General features: G+C 31.4%; 2 protein-coding genes across 3 annotated transcripts in view; one reads left to right on the top strand and one right to left on the bottom strand.

The window, feature by feature from the left end:
* The first annotated feature begins 1,566 nt into the window (after positions 1-1,566).
* LOC143049489 (complement C1q-like protein 3) lies at positions 1,567-2,378 on the top strand. Its single transcript, XM_076223106.1, has 2 exons — positions 1,567-1,769; positions 2,030-2,378. Exons 1-2 carry the CDS (start codon positions 1,567-1,569, stop codon positions 2,376-2,378), a joined length of 552 nt encoding a protein of 183 aa, XP_076079221.1.
* A 14,602-nt stretch (positions 2,379-16,980) lies between these two features.
* The window catches only part of LOC143047584 (proteasome subunit alpha type-1-like), a 331,701-nt gene continuing 328,018 nt past the window's right edge, over positions 16,981-20,663 (bottom strand). For both annotated transcript variants that reach the window (XM_076220688.1, XM_076220687.1), the window contains exons 9-11: positions 20,027-20,098; positions 18,667-18,729; positions 16,981-17,257 (exon numbers count right to left, since the gene is read on the bottom strand). In XM_076220688.1, the coding sequence (XP_076076803.1) occupies positions 17,156-17,257; positions 18,667-18,729; positions 20,027-20,098 (237 nt within the window). In that variant the 3' untranslated portion in view covers positions 16,981-17,155. The remainder of the gene's footprint in view (positions 17,258-18,666; positions 18,730-20,026; positions 20,099-20,663) is intronic.

The following is a 20,663-nucleotide window of genomic DNA, read 5'->3' as shown; positions in this document are numbered from 1 at the left end:
CTCTCAAAATCAGAATTTGATTGCTAAACTTGAAAGTATTCAGCTTGACGCAGCGCGTATCGTCACGGAGGTACTAAACTTACCAGTATAAACAATTTATATGTTGAAACTCGATGGGAAAAATTATCTGAAAGACGACGCAATCACAGACTAACTCATAATCACAAAATTTTGAATAATAAAACTCCAGAGTATTTAAGAGACTTATTGCCTGATTCAGTAGGCAGTAGGCATGATCATAATACAAGACAGAGAAATAATATTTCACAAGTCAACACACGGACCCGTTTATATTCTGAATATTTCATCCCTGCAACAACAAAACTATGGAACACTCTTAACTTAAACATAAGAAAATGTGAATCTTTATCATTATTCAAAAAACAAATAAGTACACAAAATAGTAAGATCCCAGCGTATTATTATATAGGACATCGTTTTGGTCAAATTTTTCATGCTCGCTTAAGAGTGGATTCAAGCTAATTGAATTCTCACCTTTTCCTTCGTAGCTTAGTAGACTCTCCAAATTGTCGTTGTGGTGATATAGAAACAAATTCTCACTTCCTGTTATCTTGTCCTATATATACTAATTTAAGACAAGAACTATTGGATTCTGTTTCAGTTCTTCCTGTCCAAGTTAACACAAAAACTTTGCTTTTTGGATCAACGGTACTCTCAGATGAGCAAAATAGTCTTTTATTTAGTTTGGTGCAGAAATATATTATTAAAAGTAAACGTTTTAACCCTTGATGTCAATGCTTCATCACTATTATTTTTGTAAAGGAGACAGATTTGTAAAAGCAAATTGCTTGTTTCTGAATCCTGAATATTATTTCCTTTGTATAATATCGTATCATGATGAAGTATCTGAATAAATATTGTTTAAACTAATGTTGTCTTATAAATATGTCTTACACCAACACGATTAATTATTTGATACAAAAAAGGTAATACAAATACGGACATTTCGTAGAAATGACGGTTATACTATGAAAGGTACGGTCATACTTTATAAATTACGGTCATCCTTTCGAAATTACGGTCATCATTTTACCAATCACGGCTTCCTTATTATATGTTACGGTCATCTTGAAAATATTTTAAAGATGATTTACGGTCATCTTAGCGAATTTTTCAAATCCAATTTCCCGTTCTATACACGTTCCTCGGTAGAGATTTGTGACTTCCGTGTGAATCTTTTATAAATTTACATCGTACCAATGTATGCTTTGTAAAGAAAATGATGTAGAAACAACTTAACAGACAATAAAAATACTGACCTAATTTTTCGTCCGACATCTTGGGATGACCGTGAATGCAGTTACGGTCATCAGCTTTACCCCAGTGATCATTTATACATACATATAACAATTTACATTTTTCATTTGTACATATAAATTGCACGGAGCAGCCAAAATGTTTGTTTTTCGAATATTCTCTTTAAGCTTATCAATAATAACGACATGGACAAGTTCGATTGGAACAGATTCCGCATCATTGCTGACCTGTTCAAAGTTTCATTTTAAAGAAAAAGTTCTGGAAAAACTTGCACGGTTGGAACATAAAATGGAATTGTTCGAGGAAAACATGAAAATGATGGAAAATTCAATGTCAAAGAAATTAGAAAAAATGAACGAAATTGAGAAAGAAACGGAAACTTTTACAGAAACAATGCTCGATGAACAACTTCAGATTCAAATGCAAATTAATGATTCTTACCAGGAAATTATTGATACCTTTAAAGATCAATCACACAATGAAACAAAAGTGTATGGAAAAAAGATTGAGACTTTATTGGATTCTTTGTCCTTAAATATCAGAGAAACAAATGAAGCTGAAAGAGAACGGAAGAGACAAATAGAATCCATGCAGCGTGATTTACACGAATTACAAAAACGGATTAATACGTCATATGATTTGATTGTACACAAATTTGAAATAACACCTCTTTACAAATATTTTACTGACTGTCCTATTGATTTTTATTCAAATAAAGCAATTAAAAAAATAACATATTTCACCTTTTCAGACAAAGATTGTCAGATGGTCAAAAAGTGATATTTGATGGAATATGGACCAATGTAGGGAATGGATACAAACCAAGTACCGGGATATTCAAAGCTCCACATCCGGGTCTTTATCAATTTACTGCTGTTCTTATGTCAAATAATGGAGTTGTAATGAATGTGTACCTATGTCGAAATAGATTGCGGATAGCAACAAGTTATCTTACTGGTGATGGTTATAATACAGGAACATTTGATGTTGTTCTTACGCTACAGAAAGGAGACAAAGTGCATATCAAGAGTTCTACCAGTGAGTCAATCTATAGTGACAGTTCTAAATACATTACATTTTCTGGATATAGAATCCCTTAGAACAATGGAATTGCGCAGACCTAATTTGATTTGTAGCCCCCAAATTGTTGTTACCTCCCCCTTTCTTTTATTCCAAAAATGATCTCAATTAAAATTTCTAATGGAGTTTGCAACAATAACTACTAATTTAAATACATCATAAATTATTCAAATATAAAATGTCATACAGGTCATGGTTAAAATTAATATTAATTATTAGTAACTTCTAAAAAAATGTTAATGGGGAATGTGTCCAAGGGGCACAGATGATGCCCCCGCTAGCATATATCGTTATAAAGGGACATAACTGTAAAAGTGAACCTGCCAAAAATTTAACTTAAACTGAGTTTAGAGGTAATAAGCATTATATACACATTTCATTAAATTCAGTTGAGACAAACTTAATAATCTTTTATTCGTAAGCAATACAGCTTATAGAATATAAATATTACAAATATTCTATAACATCAGTGAAATATATTTACATTTAAACAATAAGTCAAATAATCATATAAGTAAGTATACCCATATAACAGTAACCGCAGAGTAAGATAAAACATAACACATATTAAGCATTTCTGATGATTAAATTATTTACGTGCCTCCTCGGCCAGCAATAAAAACTTCCTTAAATTGTTAAGTTCCTTTACATTATGAACAGATACCAGCTGTATGAGTTTAAAATTCGAAGGTTTTTTCCAATAATATGGTTTGCTAAATTTCTTTCGAAGTTCATTATACTTTTCACATACTAAAATAAAATGATATTCATCTTCAATTACTTGTTTATCACACATATTACTAAGTCTCAGATGTCTCTCAATATTATAAAAACGACCAGTTTCTATATTCAAACAGTGAGCAGATGTGCGATATTTGCAAATAAATGGTTTATAAATATAATTTACAGCATAAAATTGTAACATGTTGGGGTTAAATACATATCTATACAACATACAGTTTGGCAAGTCTTCAAAAAATGAGTTCATTTCACTATGAAAGCTACCTTTTACTTATCTTTGAATTTATTTAAAAACAAATCCACATTTTCTACACCCTGATATAACCATACATCCTGGAACCCATACATGTATAATAGTACGGTGACCAGACCCAATATTTTTTTAAGATTTAATCGTCAAATATAATATATGACTATATTATATATCATTGGATTCGGAAAAATGAGTGCTTTTGAAATATCGATGTCGTCAAAAAGAAATGTGGTGACAGTTTTGCATAAAATAAGGTCAAAGATCAACATTATACTGTTTTCTGTGTTTCCTTCTGTATTTTCAAAGTTTAACGATATAAGCAGCACTTTGTGTTTAATTTCAGATAAAGACAATTTTTTTCAAATCAATTAACAATGAATTATCTCTAAAATGTAAAAAAAAAAAAAAAAAAAAAAAAAGGAATCAATTAGCCGATGAGTTCTGAAAATTGGTATTTTTCAAACACTTGTTCTATTATACAAGATCAATACAAATTCCTTTAAAGTAAAAGTTGTTACCTTGCCAGGTGACATACAACTTCAGCAATACATGATAAATATTGTTTTCAATTGGAGCCTTCTATCCTGAACGTTGATTTTGCAAAAGCTTATGCATGTTGTTCATTACAACCAAACACCACTAAGTACCTCGAAAAGAGTTACAATTGATAAAATCCAATCAAAATTATCCATACAACAAAGTTCATCCAGGAGTATCTTCTGGTTCATCTGTGAAGGAATTTCTACATAATTATGACCTTTGATAGGAGCAAAGCTCCGTACATGTAAGGTTTTGTTGTGAACAAACACATGACATTTTACATGGCAATTTTCTCTTACATGAACACACAAGATCCTGCAAGAATTCTGCTGACAGATGTCAGCGGGTTGTAATGAATTATTAAACGTTTGCCAACAATTTTCTAAAGGTGTCGGAGGGTTATGCAATGTGTGATGCGGGCTAAATTTTAGTTTGAAACGAAGCAAGTAAAACAGGTTCTATTGCCGCTACAAAGGGAGGTACCCTGTCTAAACCTACATCTTTACTGGTGGCAAGCTTGACGCGCATTTTATCAATATTATGATGGAATGATTTAAAAAGATTTTTCGGAACATAAATCTATGACACTAACTATCTTGCACAAACAAGGGATTCATCTTTGTCAGCACTCCCGAACCTTTGCAAACAACTTAGATGTGCGTGCCCCACAACTCGCTTGCATGTGTCATCTGTTTGAAGTAGTGAACACACAGAACAATCACACCTGTATCAGATGTCCGTATAATTGATAAGCCGGTCTTTCCCATTTCTCTAAACTTCGTGTCAAAGTATGAGGCATGGATTATCATACGATTATCGGCCCATGTTGAGAGCTAAACAAGTTACGAAAGTCATTAAATAACTAAGTTTGAAATAACTTTGACAATTTCGAGATTTACAAACGTTCCGGCTAAGTAAAGCTCACAATCAGGTGGAATATGAGGGGATATGTCAAAATTTTGAAGAATAAAATTACCAAACAAATTAAGTAAAGCCTGTTTATTTCTTTAACAGAAAGAAACTTCTTCCAGTCAGGAATACTTCTCCCTTCAATAATCAGATACATGTAGGTGGAAGCTGAGTCTTTGTGCGGCGTTCCCTTTCAGCAGAATTCATTGAGTTTTTAATGTCGTAGCGGTAAAAAAAATGTCTGCTACTGTGTGCGCTATAGAAAAGCATTTGGTCATATTTTTTATAATAGTCAGCTGCAAGGTCAGCGAATGTCTTACTTTTCTTATCATCAATACATTGAACCAATGCCATACCTTCTCTAAGACTTATGCAAGTTGTGAGTGATGGGTCAAAGGAAGGTAGGGAAAGTGCACAAGAGACTTAAGAATTGAATTGCTTCACCAAATCAGGAACTTTAGCAAACGACCCGTACTCATGTTTCAAAAAATTGCTGGCAGATTCCATCATTACGTCTTTCAACTGAACTAAAGAAGCTACATTTACTCTGAACAGTAAAGGAAGTGACTGAATCATTACTGCTTCTCTGGCTAACGATACACTTTTCAAAATTAAAACATATGTTTTTTTAACTTCTAGAACCTAATCGTAAAGTACTTTCTAATTCAGACATTTTCCGGATAGTTACAGGTCCAAATCCAGATAAGGTTCTTAATTATTGAAATACACAAAAAAAAGAACAAAAATAAAAAAAAACTTAACTTTCATATTAGAGACGTATACTACAAAATGCTATGTTTCTGCTGCCCTTACAGACCAGCGGTGTATTATTAATATATGTCTCTGCTTCCGTTTATAAAACGAACGAAAATACAGATTTTTTTTCCAAATAACCTCTTAAAAACATGATAACCAACAGGCAATTGGAACATATGCATCCCTAATAGATCGAATTGAACAAATTAGCAATGAAAAATCGTTGTGATACGAAATATCATTTATAGATTAAAATAGTATCGGTCCGGTACAAATTTGTGTACAAGTCGAAATTCCGGAGGAAACCCTGAATCTTTAATTTTGTAGTGTATATTTTGTTTAAATGCACAAGTCGAAATAATGCTTCTGAGATAAATGAATTTGATATTGCTGTTTAATTGAGGTTTGAAATATCATATAAATGTTGATTATTTTACATTTTGCCTAAAAACAAATGATGGAATTGAATTCAAACGTACTCCATTAAATGCAAAGTATTCGTAGTGTTAATATTTAACCCAAACTCTTCTATCACGGACTTTATTTTGCTAATCTTTGTTTGAAATCGTTAAAATAAGGTGTAACAACAACGTATATAATAAACAGAAAGCATATCACGGATGTTCTTTTAGAATGTAGACCTAAAAACTTTTGGAAGTCTTTTTTTCTTTCAAGTATGGGAACGTACTTCGAAGCCCATTTTACAAAAATTGCACCGTACGATTTTTTGACAAGTCAAAATGTAAAGTGTAACCTTTGAACTATCAATATTGTGATTTATAGCCGTATAGACCGAATGACGATTAAACTCCTTAGAGAAGCGACTTTTCCTTACTTGGTCACCGTACTATAATATGTCTCTAATTCGACAGGCCCAGTTATATTTGTCGTTTGGTTTTTTATTGCATCTCTCGAGCATTTCTTCATAACAACATTTAAGAATACAGTTATCAGGACATAATAACTTGAACCAATATTTTAACATTCGACAATATCTTTCTATAAACATAGGGTATCGTCCTAACTCACAATTATTAGAGGTTTCCCGATTTGCTACCGTTCCAACCGTAGTACGAACTGGGAGCCGTCATTGATCTTTTGAAATTAATATATGTCCTTAATGTCAATGTATTATTTTATGAATCATTATAAAATGTATTTGGATGATTTTAAGCTACAATTGGTATAATTCTTATGTAGATATGTTACCTATTCATAACAAACGATATTGTGTGTACTCGATTATGCTTTCAACAAACCGTTTCTAGTAACCGTTGCAACGAACGATTTGTAATTAAGATGTATTTCCCCTGAAATTCCTCAGGCAAAAACAATCTATATATATATAGATCACATTCATAATTTATCTTATGTTTGACTGTTAAATTAATGTAACAGTATAAAATGGAAAAGTTGGCATATTTTAGGGGTAGGTTTTAAGAAAAGATAATAGAATAAGAGCTATTTTAACATTAAAAATTGACCCCAATCAAAATGTAAAATGTTAAAGGTAAATACAAAACCTGTTAATTTCGGTATGGAGGTCGCTAAACATTTTTAGAAAGTGTATGCAAGGTACTGCACCTTGAATAAATATAAACACGACGGAACAACTTTGATGAAGTAACTTTTTTTTATTAAATTATCAGGACGATTTCTTTCTATTTTGATATAATTTCAAATTGTAGGTTGTTTTAGTTGTTCAAATTCATTATCTTTAATACCATTCTTATATTTTTCTGCAAGTTTCAAAAATCATCATTCAGACGGATGAGAAATTTTACCAAAAGTTAAAAGTACGAATAAAGTATCAAATAAATTTATTCAAATAACACAAGTGTCAGTACATTTGTATTTTAGGCATGATAACAGTGGCGGATCCACAAATTTTCATAAGCTGGGGACCACTGACTGCCTAAAAGGGGCTCCAGTCATGCTTCCCTATATTATTAATCATTTTTTTTTCCAGAAAAGGGGCGAACCCCCTTCCCCTTTCCCCTTTCCCCTTTCCCCTGCCCCCCCCCCCCCCCCCAAAAAAAAAATAAAATCCGCCTCTGTATAATTATACATGTATGACAATTATTCTAGTCAATGAAATTAGATGATTCAAGAAATGTGTTTTTTTTATTGGCAACCGAATAGTAAATACTGATTTTTCAATATTTTTCATTTTCATTCTCACTCAAAATGAAATCTCAGCTCCCTCATCCTCTCAAACAAAAAATGTTGTGTAATGATCGAAATAAATAATTTTAATAATAAAAACTAAATTCAAAATCATGCAACAACTAATTAAGATACGAAAACTACGCAATTTTGACACGTTAACAAATATAACCAACACCAGTATCATGTGTTTTAGAAAGTAGTTTACAAAACTTTGATTTTTTTGAAAAAGTAAGGATTTTCATATCCCAGGCAAAGATTACCTTAGTCGTATTTTGCAGAACTTTTTGGAATTTTGGATCCCCAATGCTCCTCAACTTTTTACTTGTTTTTGGCTTTATAAAGATATGATATGAGCGTAACTGATGAGTCTTATGTAGACGAAACGCGCGTCTGGCGTACTAAATTATAATCCTGGTACCTTTGATAACTATTTACACCACTGGGTCGATGCCACTGCTGGTGGACGTTTCGTCCCCGAGGGTATCACCAGCCCAGTAGTCAACACTTTGGTGTTCACATGAATATCAATAATGTGGTCATTTTTATAAATTTCCTGTTTGCAAAACTTTGAATTTTTTGAAAAACTAAGGATTTTCTTATCCCAGGCATAGATTACCTTAGCCGTATTTGGCACAACTTTTTAGAATTTTGGATCCTCAATTCTTTTAACTTGTTTGGCTTTAAAACGATTTTGATATGAAGGTCACTGATGAGTCTTATGTAGACGAAACGCGCGTCTGGCGTACTAAATTATAATCCTGGTACCTTTGATAACTATTATAGTTATTATTTTAATTATAATCCATTTGTCTGTATGAAAACAATCTTTTTTCTATATAAAAAAAAAACCCGAACCAAAACAAAATACCTATAACAAACAGAAACACACATCTATATTTATAATCTAAAGGTCGTGTCAATTTCAACTCAGTTCGTTTAAGGTCTGTTTGATTCATCCATTTGTGCATAACAAAGTTATTCCATAAAGAATCATAAACAAAGTGTTCTAGAAACGTTAAAATCGCTATCAAATAAATCGTTAAGCTAGTTTTTCGGTGATATGCAAATAAATTCTTTAAATTTCATCGTGATTAATAAGATAATTTCATGCGTTAAATGATACCTCCAAAACAGCACCAACGGTTGTGTTACGTACCAACCGTACCTGATACGTAGCAAATCAAGAAACCTCTAATAAACCATATAATTAACAGTAGATGCCTTCACCTTTATTTGAACTTGTTCGATATCATCACATGTGTGATTTCCCCAAACTTCTCAATTATAATTCAAAATACTTGCTACATACGAGTCAAACAATGACAGCATAGTTTCAAAATTAAAACAGTCATCCTGCAATTTACTATACAGACTAAATAATGCTTTACGACCTTGGTTTGCTAATGATTTTTGAGTATATGTAAAATAACCATTATATCTAAATAAAATACCCAGATATACAAATTCATCACACATATCTATTGAATTTCCATTTAAATACCATCTCTCATTTGCTTTAACTTGTCCTCTGTTTCTGAATACAACAATTTTTGTTTTTAAACAATTAATAAATAAATTGTACTTATTAGAAAAGACCTTTAAACAATTAATCATCTCTTTTAAATCTTCAATATTTTCACTGAACAATACTGTGTCATCTGCATACATAAGTTAATACAAGTTCAACATTTTTAACTCATACGGTTGACTAATAAGCTCTATTTCCATGTCATTTACGTACAATGAATATAAAAATGGGGATAATGATTCCCCCTGCATTAAACCAACATTACTATTAAAGAAATTTGAGAAGTTACCATCAAATTTTACACAACATTGAAGTTTTGAATACATAGATTTTAATGCATTTAATAGTTTACCAGTTACACCTTATCTAATAAGACGTAACCATAATTTCATATGTGTGACACTGTCAAACGCCGTTTTATAGTCTACAAAACAACAATAAGATCTTTTACCAGATCTCAAAGATTTTGAAATTAAATAATTGAGAGCGACGATTGCTTCAGTAGTACCATAATGGGGTCGGAAGCCAAACTGGGCATCTGTTAGTAACTTAGTACATCATGGTTTCTACTCCATTTAGTAAGTTGAGCGTTGATGAGAGTTGTAAAGAGCTTTCCAATATGGGACACTGATTAACGTCACCTTTTTTGAAGACAGGGATAATAATACTTTTGACCCACAATTCAGGAAAGTCACCATTTGTAAGAATACAGTTAAATATTTTACACAACACAGGTTTAATGAATTTTTTACTCAAACTAATGTACTCGTTCATCATATTATCGTATCCTGTAGATTTGTCTCGTTTTATTTAATACCATCATCAAGCTCTTTTTCCGTAAATGGAGAATCAAGCTCATCGAACACAGTACCTGTATTTTTGCCTGGTAAATATTGCGGGTGTATATCAGGGTTTGAAGTTAATTTCTTAAAATGTTCTTCAAACTGCTCTAAAGTAGGATGAATAACCTTTTAATGTTCCTTAAATTTCCTATAGAATTATTTCGGATTATAGTCCTTTTTAACGAAGCCATCATGTTACCTACTTGATTCTTATATTGTCTTTTCGGTTTATTTTCAAGCCACTTGTATTTCTGTTTTTCTAAATAAAGACTGAGTCTATTTTCATTGGACCGGTACTTATTAGAAGTTCCTAGTGCCTGTTGGTAAGCATTATATAAGTTTTTACATTCATCTGTAAACCATTGTTTATCCGTTGTAGTTTTTTAAAATTGTTTACAATCATCTGTATATATATCACAGTATTTTTCATGTCTAATTTCTGACTTTGCAAACTGTTCAAAAATATCAGACAAAAGTGTATTCAATTCATCCACGCACATATATATTGGTGTCACTATTTTCATCTATATTGGTCAACATATCCTCAAACTGCTGGGCGTTAGACAACAAACTCTCTCTGACGTCATCTTCGCACTCGTTTCTCCATTAGAGCATTTGCATTATTCACGTATCAGGATACGTGCACGGATCGATGTATACGTATCGAACAGATTTGTTTACAATAATGACTTTACCCCGATCTCAATTAAAATTAAATGCATTATAAAATATTTTCATCTTCATTTAAAAAAAACTAATTGAAATCTCTTCGAAACAATCAAACATACACTTTCAATATTTGTGATAGTGGTGTTTTGTAAAAAAAAAAATATAAGGGGTTCTATCAACTACTTTTGAAAAAGAGCCAATGTAGGGCAGGTACACGAATATCGTACACAATCCTTTAATAATCTAGTTAAAAAAATATTTCAAGATCTTATATGAATAAACACAAAAGAAATCAAATGTACTACTTGTATACATGTATTAAATGAACTTTGAATATTGTTCATTTGCGATTTTATCATAAAAGGTAATAGAAAATTACTGAGTATCACTCTATTTGTCAATTAACAATTTGGTTCTACGTGAGAATAAGTTCATACACAAACAAACGATTTTACCGTATTCACTCCTAGATCATGCCTGTAAACTGTTCAACTATCCGGAATATCTTTAAAGGTCGGGTTACATATTTCACAAAAACATCGATATTTCCTAATTGCTTTGTAAATTTCTCCATTAGAGATTAATCAGTCGCTCATTTGCATTACTGAAAGTACACAAAATTAAAGCTCGGGATCATAATTATACTTTTTTTTTGTATATCTGTAGATGCGGATACGTCAACTTATATGATACGGTTGATACGTCTTTAAATGACCGACCTCTTTTAAAAGTATTATAAACATGATTACTACATGAGCATTGATCTTTGATCAAATTTACAGTATTGTCCCTAAGGTAAAATTGAAATGACAATGGAGCGTAACATGAAAAACTGGTAAACCTTCCTACGTTAGAAACTCTTTACAATCTTAAACATATTCTCAGATAATAATAAATAGTCAATTACACTACAACCATTTTTATTATTAAAAGTTATTGTACCACTATCTTCGCCAAAACGTCCGTTACAAACGCGTAACCCGGAGGATTTACATTATTGTAAAATTCTTTGTCCGAAACTATTGGGCGCTTTTGTATCCTCGGAATGTCTACGTTCAAAATTTTGCCTATCATTTTCATAATCAATAAATGAGATATTGTCTTGTAATAATGGATCTAAGAAATCGTTTAATAAATAGTCCGGTTTCAAACCAACACGACCATTTAGGTCTTCTTAAACACCTACTGTGCCAATATTATAAAGAGATTCTATTTGTTCTTGCAAAATATCAAATACATCACAGTTATATTTACGATAAAACACATTTTTATCTGGAGGCATATATATAGAGCATATGTATAAATCTAAATTATCAGGTAACAGCCTTCCAAACCATTTCAGGACTGAAAACAGTTTTTCACATTTTAAAAGTCTTGTTCAGTCCTGGAACGGTTTGGCACAACTTTTTGGAATTTTGGATCCTCAATGCTCTTCAACTTTGTACTTGTTTGGGTTTATAAATATTTTTGATTTGAGCGTCACTGATGAGTCTTATGTAGACGAAACTCGCGTCTGGCGTACTAAATTATAATCCTGGTACCTTTGATAACTATTGGAATGTCGCTGTTCTGCTTGCAGATAATTCTTGAGCTGTTTATTATGTATGGGCTTTTGGTTGCTGTGGTCAAGCATGTTTTTACTTCATTCGAATTTTGTTGCATATTTTTATTGCATGCTATGTATGTGAGATTTCAACTTTGTATTACAGGTTGTTTTATATGTCAAAATGCACTGTTTTTATGTTATTTATATGTTTTTATATTCGGTCAAAAGCTCCTTAGAGCTTGTGTTGCTTATTTGTACTTATGCCGAATCAAAATAAAGTTTTCTTATCTTATCTTATCTTAGGTGTTATACCTTTATCAATTTTACACCAAATCATACAATCCACACCACATTTCACAATTTCAATAAATGGGCTAATCCATTTTTTATAAAACACTACTATTCCAATCACGTTACATTTCTCTCTGTATAAACACTTTTTGTCGTAACCTTTTAGATCAAATTCTCCAGGGAATTTGACCCAGCACTAATTGAAACACAGAATATCGTTTTCTTTACAATTTTTAAAAATTTCCATCTTTTAGCTTTCGTATTATTCCTTTCGAAATATTCCAAGAACACACATGATTTCCCGTTTTAATATTACATTTGTTTTGTTTAACATTACACTCCGCTGATCCCTACTCCTTCCACAATTGACCGTTAACAAATAGCTTATCGCCTAAAAATATATGCCTTCTTATGATTTTCCCGCTGTTGTTTCATTATTGGAATAAGTTTTTTCCGTTTTTCAAGTACATGTCAACCTTTGAATAATGAAGGCTTATACCAAAATGTGTTTCCTTTAGGCGATTTGATACACTGCGGACATACTCCCTGTCGGACATATCGCAGAATTTAGCCACGATTGGTCTAGGCTTTGACGCGTTAGTGTTGGGTTTTCCTAATCGATATGCCTTTTCAATTTTAATTTTCTGTCTAGCATTTTCAATGTTTAGAAATTGTTCACAAAAATTAAGCACTGTGTCAACTCAGTTTTCACTCACTTGTACCGCGTCACTCTTCTTATCCACTGTCCCCGTTGCACCCCCCTTATTTTCATCATTCGTTTCAACATTGTCATATTTTTCTTCCAGCGCAAAGAACAGAAGGTTTTGTTTCAGATTATCTGTTTCTATGTCTATCAGTTTGTCTCAGACAAATATTGTTTCTGTTTTTGTCGTGTCAATACCATTGTTGATACAATCTACCCTCTTTTTAAGGGCTATGTGTTCATCTTTCATATCAGATAAAAATAGTGCATTTTCTTCCAACTTGCTTATTCTGTCTTTGAATTGCATTGGATCATTTCGTTATCAAGCTTAGTGTGTTTTGTGTCCATCTTTTCTAAACGTTCTTCAATTTTATCTAGAGTGCTTAGTTTTGTCTCGACTCTTGCCATACGATGGCAGAGCTCTTTGAAATAGGATTCAATTGCGGGTGGTATGGGGGATGTCGACTCTTGCCATACGATGGCAGAGCTCTTTGAAATAGGATTCAATTGCGGGTGGTATGGGGGATGGTGGCATTGGTGTTGTCATCATCGGCGGAGGGTATGGCATGTATTGGGGCATACTTTGAAATCCCATAGGTGTACTTGACATTTGTGTGTATTGGGGTCCTTGATTTAGTGAGTTATTCATTGCCATACTTGTATATTGATCCGAACTTGAATTGTCTTCACTAAGTGTGTCTGAATGTACCTTGTTTTGTTATTTTTTTCTTTGTTTACGTCCATACACTGTCTTTTGTTCATTAAACCAGATAGGTCCAATGAGGAAGAATTTTCTTATTTGTATTTATGAGCTGTTGATCGCCGTAGTCGATTTCACTTTCTCCTGAGGCATCACTTACAATGTTTTTATCACAAATTGAGTTCATTTTTCACGCAGGAAACTAACAGTTATCCATATTTTTCTTAGTATTTCTTCAGCTATTTAAAATTCCTGCCATTTTCACTGACGCATGCGTATATATTTTAAGTTAAGAGAACAGAAACTAAAAAATTCTTCAATTTTTCCACTTGTAAAGGGGCATAACCCTAGAATGGTAATCAAAGTGCTATTAATCACTGAATGGTAAAGATTGCTTTAATTTATCAGTTGGTAGTAAAAGTGAATATTGCATTGTATATATAGCATTGATTTAAGTTGATTCAACTATAAGTCTGGACAGATAGATAAGAAAGATAACTCCAATTTTCAAAGAAGATTTCAAAAAGCATTGGTTTATGGTGATTCAACAACCATTCTGGACAAAGAAAGTTAACTCCAATTTATTGTCTTGAAACTTCAAAAATGCTTGTTTTTGGCCCTTTATTTCTAGACTGTTTGCCCCATAACCATTACAATATATCCTAACCTTCTACTTCTGGTATTAAATAGTGTGGTACAATTTCAGAATAATTGAAATACTTATACACAACTTATTGTCCATACACTAGATAAATGCTTGTTTTGGGTCCTTTGGGCCCCTAATTCCTAAACCTTAGGGACCATAACCCCCAAAATCAATCCCAAACTTCCTTTTGTGGTAATAAACATTGCTTTAAAATTTTATTGATTTCTATTTACTTATACTAAAGTTATTATCTGCAAACCATCCGTCTTCGGACGACGCTGACGACGTCGCTTATCAAGCTGACAACATGATACCAATATGGGTCATTATCAAAAAAACATGCAAAACTATGTTATTAGGTCTTTTTAAGTCACAGACATGAAAACATATCAAAATAACACTTGCATATGTTAGATATGAATGTTTTGTGATACACAATATACTGTTTACAGTATGAAATGTTATAAAAACATCCTAAATGTTTTCTTAAACCCTTGAAGATAGCCAGAATTAACTGTTATTTTTTACTATAAATCCTTTCAGACTTGAAATAGGACTATTATTCATATCATTTGTTATTATGATTTTTCAATTTTTATTGCATTTTGATACATACGAACATTTTTTAATGATTTTGGGAGGTGTATGTTGGTTTTATAATAAAAATTTTCACCAAAAGGAAATGTAACATTTTTTAAGTCAATGGTGTTACCAAAGGACAAATTAGTAGGATAAGAGTCATCTTTCGCAAGATTTGGGCATTTACAACAGTTTCTCCCTTAGCAATGTTACCTGTAAGCATGTTATGCAAAAGAAAACAAACAATTATGTTGAAGATTTAGTGAAAAAATCGTAAAAGTAAGTAAAGGTTATATTGTAATTGGAAATAGTGTCCATGGTGTACCCTTTATAAAAATCTTTTTTTGAAAACATTTCCTTAACTTTGAATAATGAAACGTATTGATTATAGAAACATGCACCAGTAAAAACATATAGAATAGGGGAATGGAGCACTTATTTCGTAACTGAATCTTAAAATACACCTTAAATCATTGGTGTTACTGTCAATGGTGAGACCATTTTGATAAAATAACACCATTGACCAGTTTAGTAACACCACTGAATATATCATGACAATCAGCATTGTTTTGTGTTTCTTTAATGTTTAACAAGCTAAACATCATATTATTTATGAAAAACAATACTTATTTAACAATGTTTTAACAATATCATGTATTACATATACACAGTTTTCACAAACTGATGTATGCTGGTAACACCAATGACACTATTTAGTAACACTATTGACATTTTTAGTAATGGATGTTATGTTAAATAATTTGCGATTTTTTAGCCCAAGAACTATTTTTTCAGCTTTTTCTTTTGCTCGGTGATCTTGGCTTTGTCTTTAGTACTTGATAAAGGTAAAATTTGAAATATGATGTCATTGGTGATACTTTTGTGTCATTGGAGTTACTGTAGGGTCAGTGGTGTTACTATATAAAAATGCGACATTTTTTTAATCTTTATTCATAAATGAAAGTGTTTTTAGGTCGTGTACAAAGGATTAGGTATATTATTATCATTTAATCTTATACAATTCACATATATTCAGTTTAAGTTTGTTTTTTAGTATTTACAACGGCCATAATTAGGACAGCCAACTTTTTTACGACAATGTATTCTGAAATTTATGTTTAAATAGAATGCACAGCTATATGAATAATGTCAATAAGTCGTAGTTTAAACCCAAACAACAAATTGGAACAGTTGTTTGATGTTAAACAATAATATTTAGTACCTAAATGTATGCTTTAAATTGGTAACACCATTGACACGATTCTTTCAAAGGATGACCTAAAATTGTTAAAATTGAAGAAACTCTTCATTTTTCCCATTGAATATTTCTGAATATCGTTGCTACCATACTATAGAATAGCGGGACACATTTAAAAGTTTTAAACAATGACGTCATTTTTCAAAATATTACCTCGTCAAAACTTGCACTTTTTTTTATAATGATCCATATACATGTACGACCGCAAACATTTTTGCCACCGTATAAAAACCCTATATATACTTGAATATAAAACGAAACTGACAGGCTTATTCATAACACAACAAGTTTATAAAATGTTCATTAGACTTTTAAAAAACCTATTCACCTTCTGTGGGCCAGGTGGCTTCTATGTTTTTTACAGTGATCATTTAGACTTTAAACATATTCACATCCTTCTGGCCAGGTGAGTTAATAAAATTGAAGTAAAAGAATCTGGACCTAAAAACCCATACAATTCCAGAAGGAAACATAAATGAAACAAAAAGTAAATGTAAATAAAACTGATTTATTAACAGTTAACAGTACATGTGCAGTAAATGTGCATTACATGTGCAGAATAACTGTAATGTCAGGGTAGCACTAATTCTTGTGATGAATTTCTTAGAGCATATTTCAACTTGAAGATGAATGGATGATTTGAGATTAAATGTCAATGTCAGATGAGTTATTGATCCATTCTCTCATCAGCTTGAGGTTCTGCTGGTTGTGGATCTTGACCTTCACCTTCACCACGAGCCTCACCTTCACCTTCAGTTTCCATGGCAGCCTGCGAAAAAAAAAAATGAAATTGATTACTTGTTACCTGTAACCATATCCTTAATTTTTGGGTTTGTGTCTTAATTGAATTATAAAACCTTTCTTAAACATCATTGTGATTATAAATTACAATCACAAGTATCACTGTACCATAATTTATAATTGAAGTTGACACTTAAAGAACATTGTACAATTGTACAATTTTAATCATGGTACTTCTGATTAATTGTTAAAGTCCAATTTCCCTGTTTATTATGAAAAGCCGTCTCACAGATAAAGGAAAACTAAGCACTCATTTTCAAACTGAAAACAAAAGGGCTATTTCACATGCATGCTGTGAACAAGTATATAACATAATGCACCCTTAAATTATCTACTTCAGCCTACAACAGCTGAGCCTTTAAACTTTAGCGTACTGATACCCTTTAGATGAAGTTATCTGAAGGTAATTTTAATAGTAATCATGGTAATACACATATATATGCATGAAAGATGAAAACCTTAGAATTACCACTGTTGATTATAGATTTTTTGTCCAGGTTAAGATTCTCAATATTGGTTTATGGTTTCAGATCTGTTCATATTTTAACATCTTGCATCACTAAAATGAAATTAATTGTTGAGATCTTCATCTTAGGCATTAAAATGGCTACCTTTATATATAACTTTATTCTAAAGTCTCACGAGTTGAGGAAATACAATATGCCAATTATTAATTAAAGCATCATGATATTAAACAACCATGATAATGCTGTTAATTAAATTGATAAACCAAAAGCAGCCTCAAGGTTACAATCAAACAATACATATTATTGGAGCAGCCATTTTATGAAGATATTAAACATGTTATCAAAATTAAGAATTTGTCAGTGAATGTTTTCAAACTAATCATTTTTGGGGCTCTTATAGCTTGCTGTTCCATGTGAGCCAATGCTATGTGTTATAGACCTCACTATGACTTATAATGGTTTATTTGTATATATTGTGACTTGGAAGGAGATCATATGAGAGTTGTCTCATTGAAACTCATACCATATCTTCTCATTACTACTTAGTCTGATAGGTCAATGTGTCAGCTGGTATTTTTAATTACTAGAAACTTTGTGGAACCTGAATTTTAACAAAGGCTAAATAATATATTTTCCTTAACCCTAACAGAACTGAGGCTGCTTTTCTCTACTAAGATGAGACAAATGATAGTAAGTAAAGAATTAATAGATATAAAGTATAAAAAAACATCAGGAAAGGCAACAGAAACCTATATTTTGTGGAATTGAAACTATTGTCCTAATAAAAACTTTCTTAAGTCTGTATATCGAAAAAGGCTTAAAATTTTGTCTATGGGTAAATTAGTTGTATTTTTAAATCTCTGAATTTATTCTTCAAAAGTGTGACAAGGGGAGATCATTAACAACTTACCTCTCCTGCTCCCTCTGCTGGGGGTCTGGCATTTGTTCTTTCTTCACCTTCAATCAATTGAAGCTTTTCATTGGTTAAGGACAAACTTGGATTTCAGAAAAGAACTGATGAGGAATTATTGCAGATGATCATCACCATAAATTATACAATTTCTATATGTACTAAGCAAACACGAAATAAAATTCATTATTTCTTAATTGGAGTTTATTTGAACTTTATAATTGTAGCAAAAAAGAGAGCCTATTAATTTACTAGTAAGTGTCACATATTGATGCGTTTTTAAATAAAAAATTAATCACATAGTGTGCTCAATACCACAATAAAAAAAATCTTTCTCAACTAAGAGTGGTTCCAGGATTAAACACATAGAAACATGTTAATCCAGAAATTATTGCATGGTTTTTATTAATGCAAATAATCAATGATAATGTGACTGGTTAAGTATCACTAAAAACTTATGAGTTTGGTTATACATATATCATGTACATATATCATGTACATATGTTGTGTACAAGATGTAAGTTTGTACAAATTATAATTTGTAGATTTTTTGTACAAGTTATAAGTTTTTTGACACATACCTTCTTGCATCAGGTGATACAGTTTTATCTTCTAAAAATATGTTAAATTCTAATTTATATACTTCAAACTAACATTAAGGGGTATTCTACTTGATATCCAACTGGAAATGATGTTACCTGAATGGTTTAAATTCAAATTTTATTTTTCTCCTGATACCATATTCATATCCATAAAAAGTCTTTTTGTGGTCTTATAACATGTATAATGTTTTTTGTATCAATGCTCAGTATTAGATTGTATCATGTGGTCGTGAAAATATGACAGAAAAATGTGAAACAATTGACTGTGTGCGTGAATCATCCATTTGTGTTAAGCAGTTCATAACACACTGATAACTTGTACAAAATATCTGTACAAATTATATTATAATTTGTACATTACAACTTGTACACAACATATACACATCATTTTGTAACATGAAAAAAATCTGAGTTTATATTTCATTGATTAATTTCTTGAAATGATCATGAATATTATTATAGAATGATTTGATATTAAAATGCACTATGGTTTGTTTATCTCAAAAGTAGTAATAAAGTCTAAAAAAATTAAATCTATATATCAAGCCAGCTACATAATGTTTGTGATTGCATGAATGCAATCAATATATCTGAACCCTATAAAACTGAACTTAATCGAATCAAACCGTTACCAAAATCTTCAAGTTTAAAAAATAAGAAAATATTGAATGAAGGGAGAATATCCAGTTTTGTTGAAATAGTGGTTTATTAGTACTATAGAAGATGTGTTTATTCTCTTGATTATCAGCAAAGGATACATAAGGAGCTACTCTGTCATCATCAAATATTGTGAAATCTGTATCTTTACCTACAACACCTAGTGAACAGTTCTGAAAATAAAACGATAGGATTAGTTTAACTCAACCAAGAGTATATCAATGACACCCAAATAATTTATTGTTAAACTTGAAGAAAAGAAGAATGTTTGTTAATTGTCATTAGAACAGCAACCCAAAAACTTTTGGAAGCAAATGGGACTAAAATCACATGACATACATACTTGAGAAGCACCTTGGGTACTTAACTTAAGACAAATTGCAGTCATTATAGAATTGTAGCAGAAGAAACAGATATATACCATAGTATAGGGTCTGATACTTCCACATCTTTTCTTTGCATTTGCAACTCAAATATTTCCATAGCGCACATAGTAAATTGGAGTAAAATTGTATATTAAAAATAATTGTATCAAATACCTCATGATTTGTGAACTTACCAAGTTTTAACCCCTATCATTTATAATTGTATGCCAGTAAATATATGCGGACAATTCTCAATTTTCTCTCTAAAAAGTTAAGATCTTATATACACAGATTCCACTACAAAGATCAGACAAACAGTGTGTCACTTTGGATTCAATCAAAGTTTATAAAGGTGTAATACCACCAAATCATG

The sequence above is a fragment of the Mytilus galloprovincialis genome, chromosome 10, assembly GCF_965363235.1.
Source record: "Mytilus galloprovincialis chromosome 10, xbMytGall1.hap1.1, whole genome shotgun sequence".
Lineage (NCBI taxonomy): Eukaryota > Metazoa > Mollusca > Bivalvia > Mytilida > Mytilidae > Mytilus > Mytilus galloprovincialis.
Note: the sequence above shows the minus strand (reverse complement) of the source record. Positions and strands in the feature narration are given on the sequence as shown.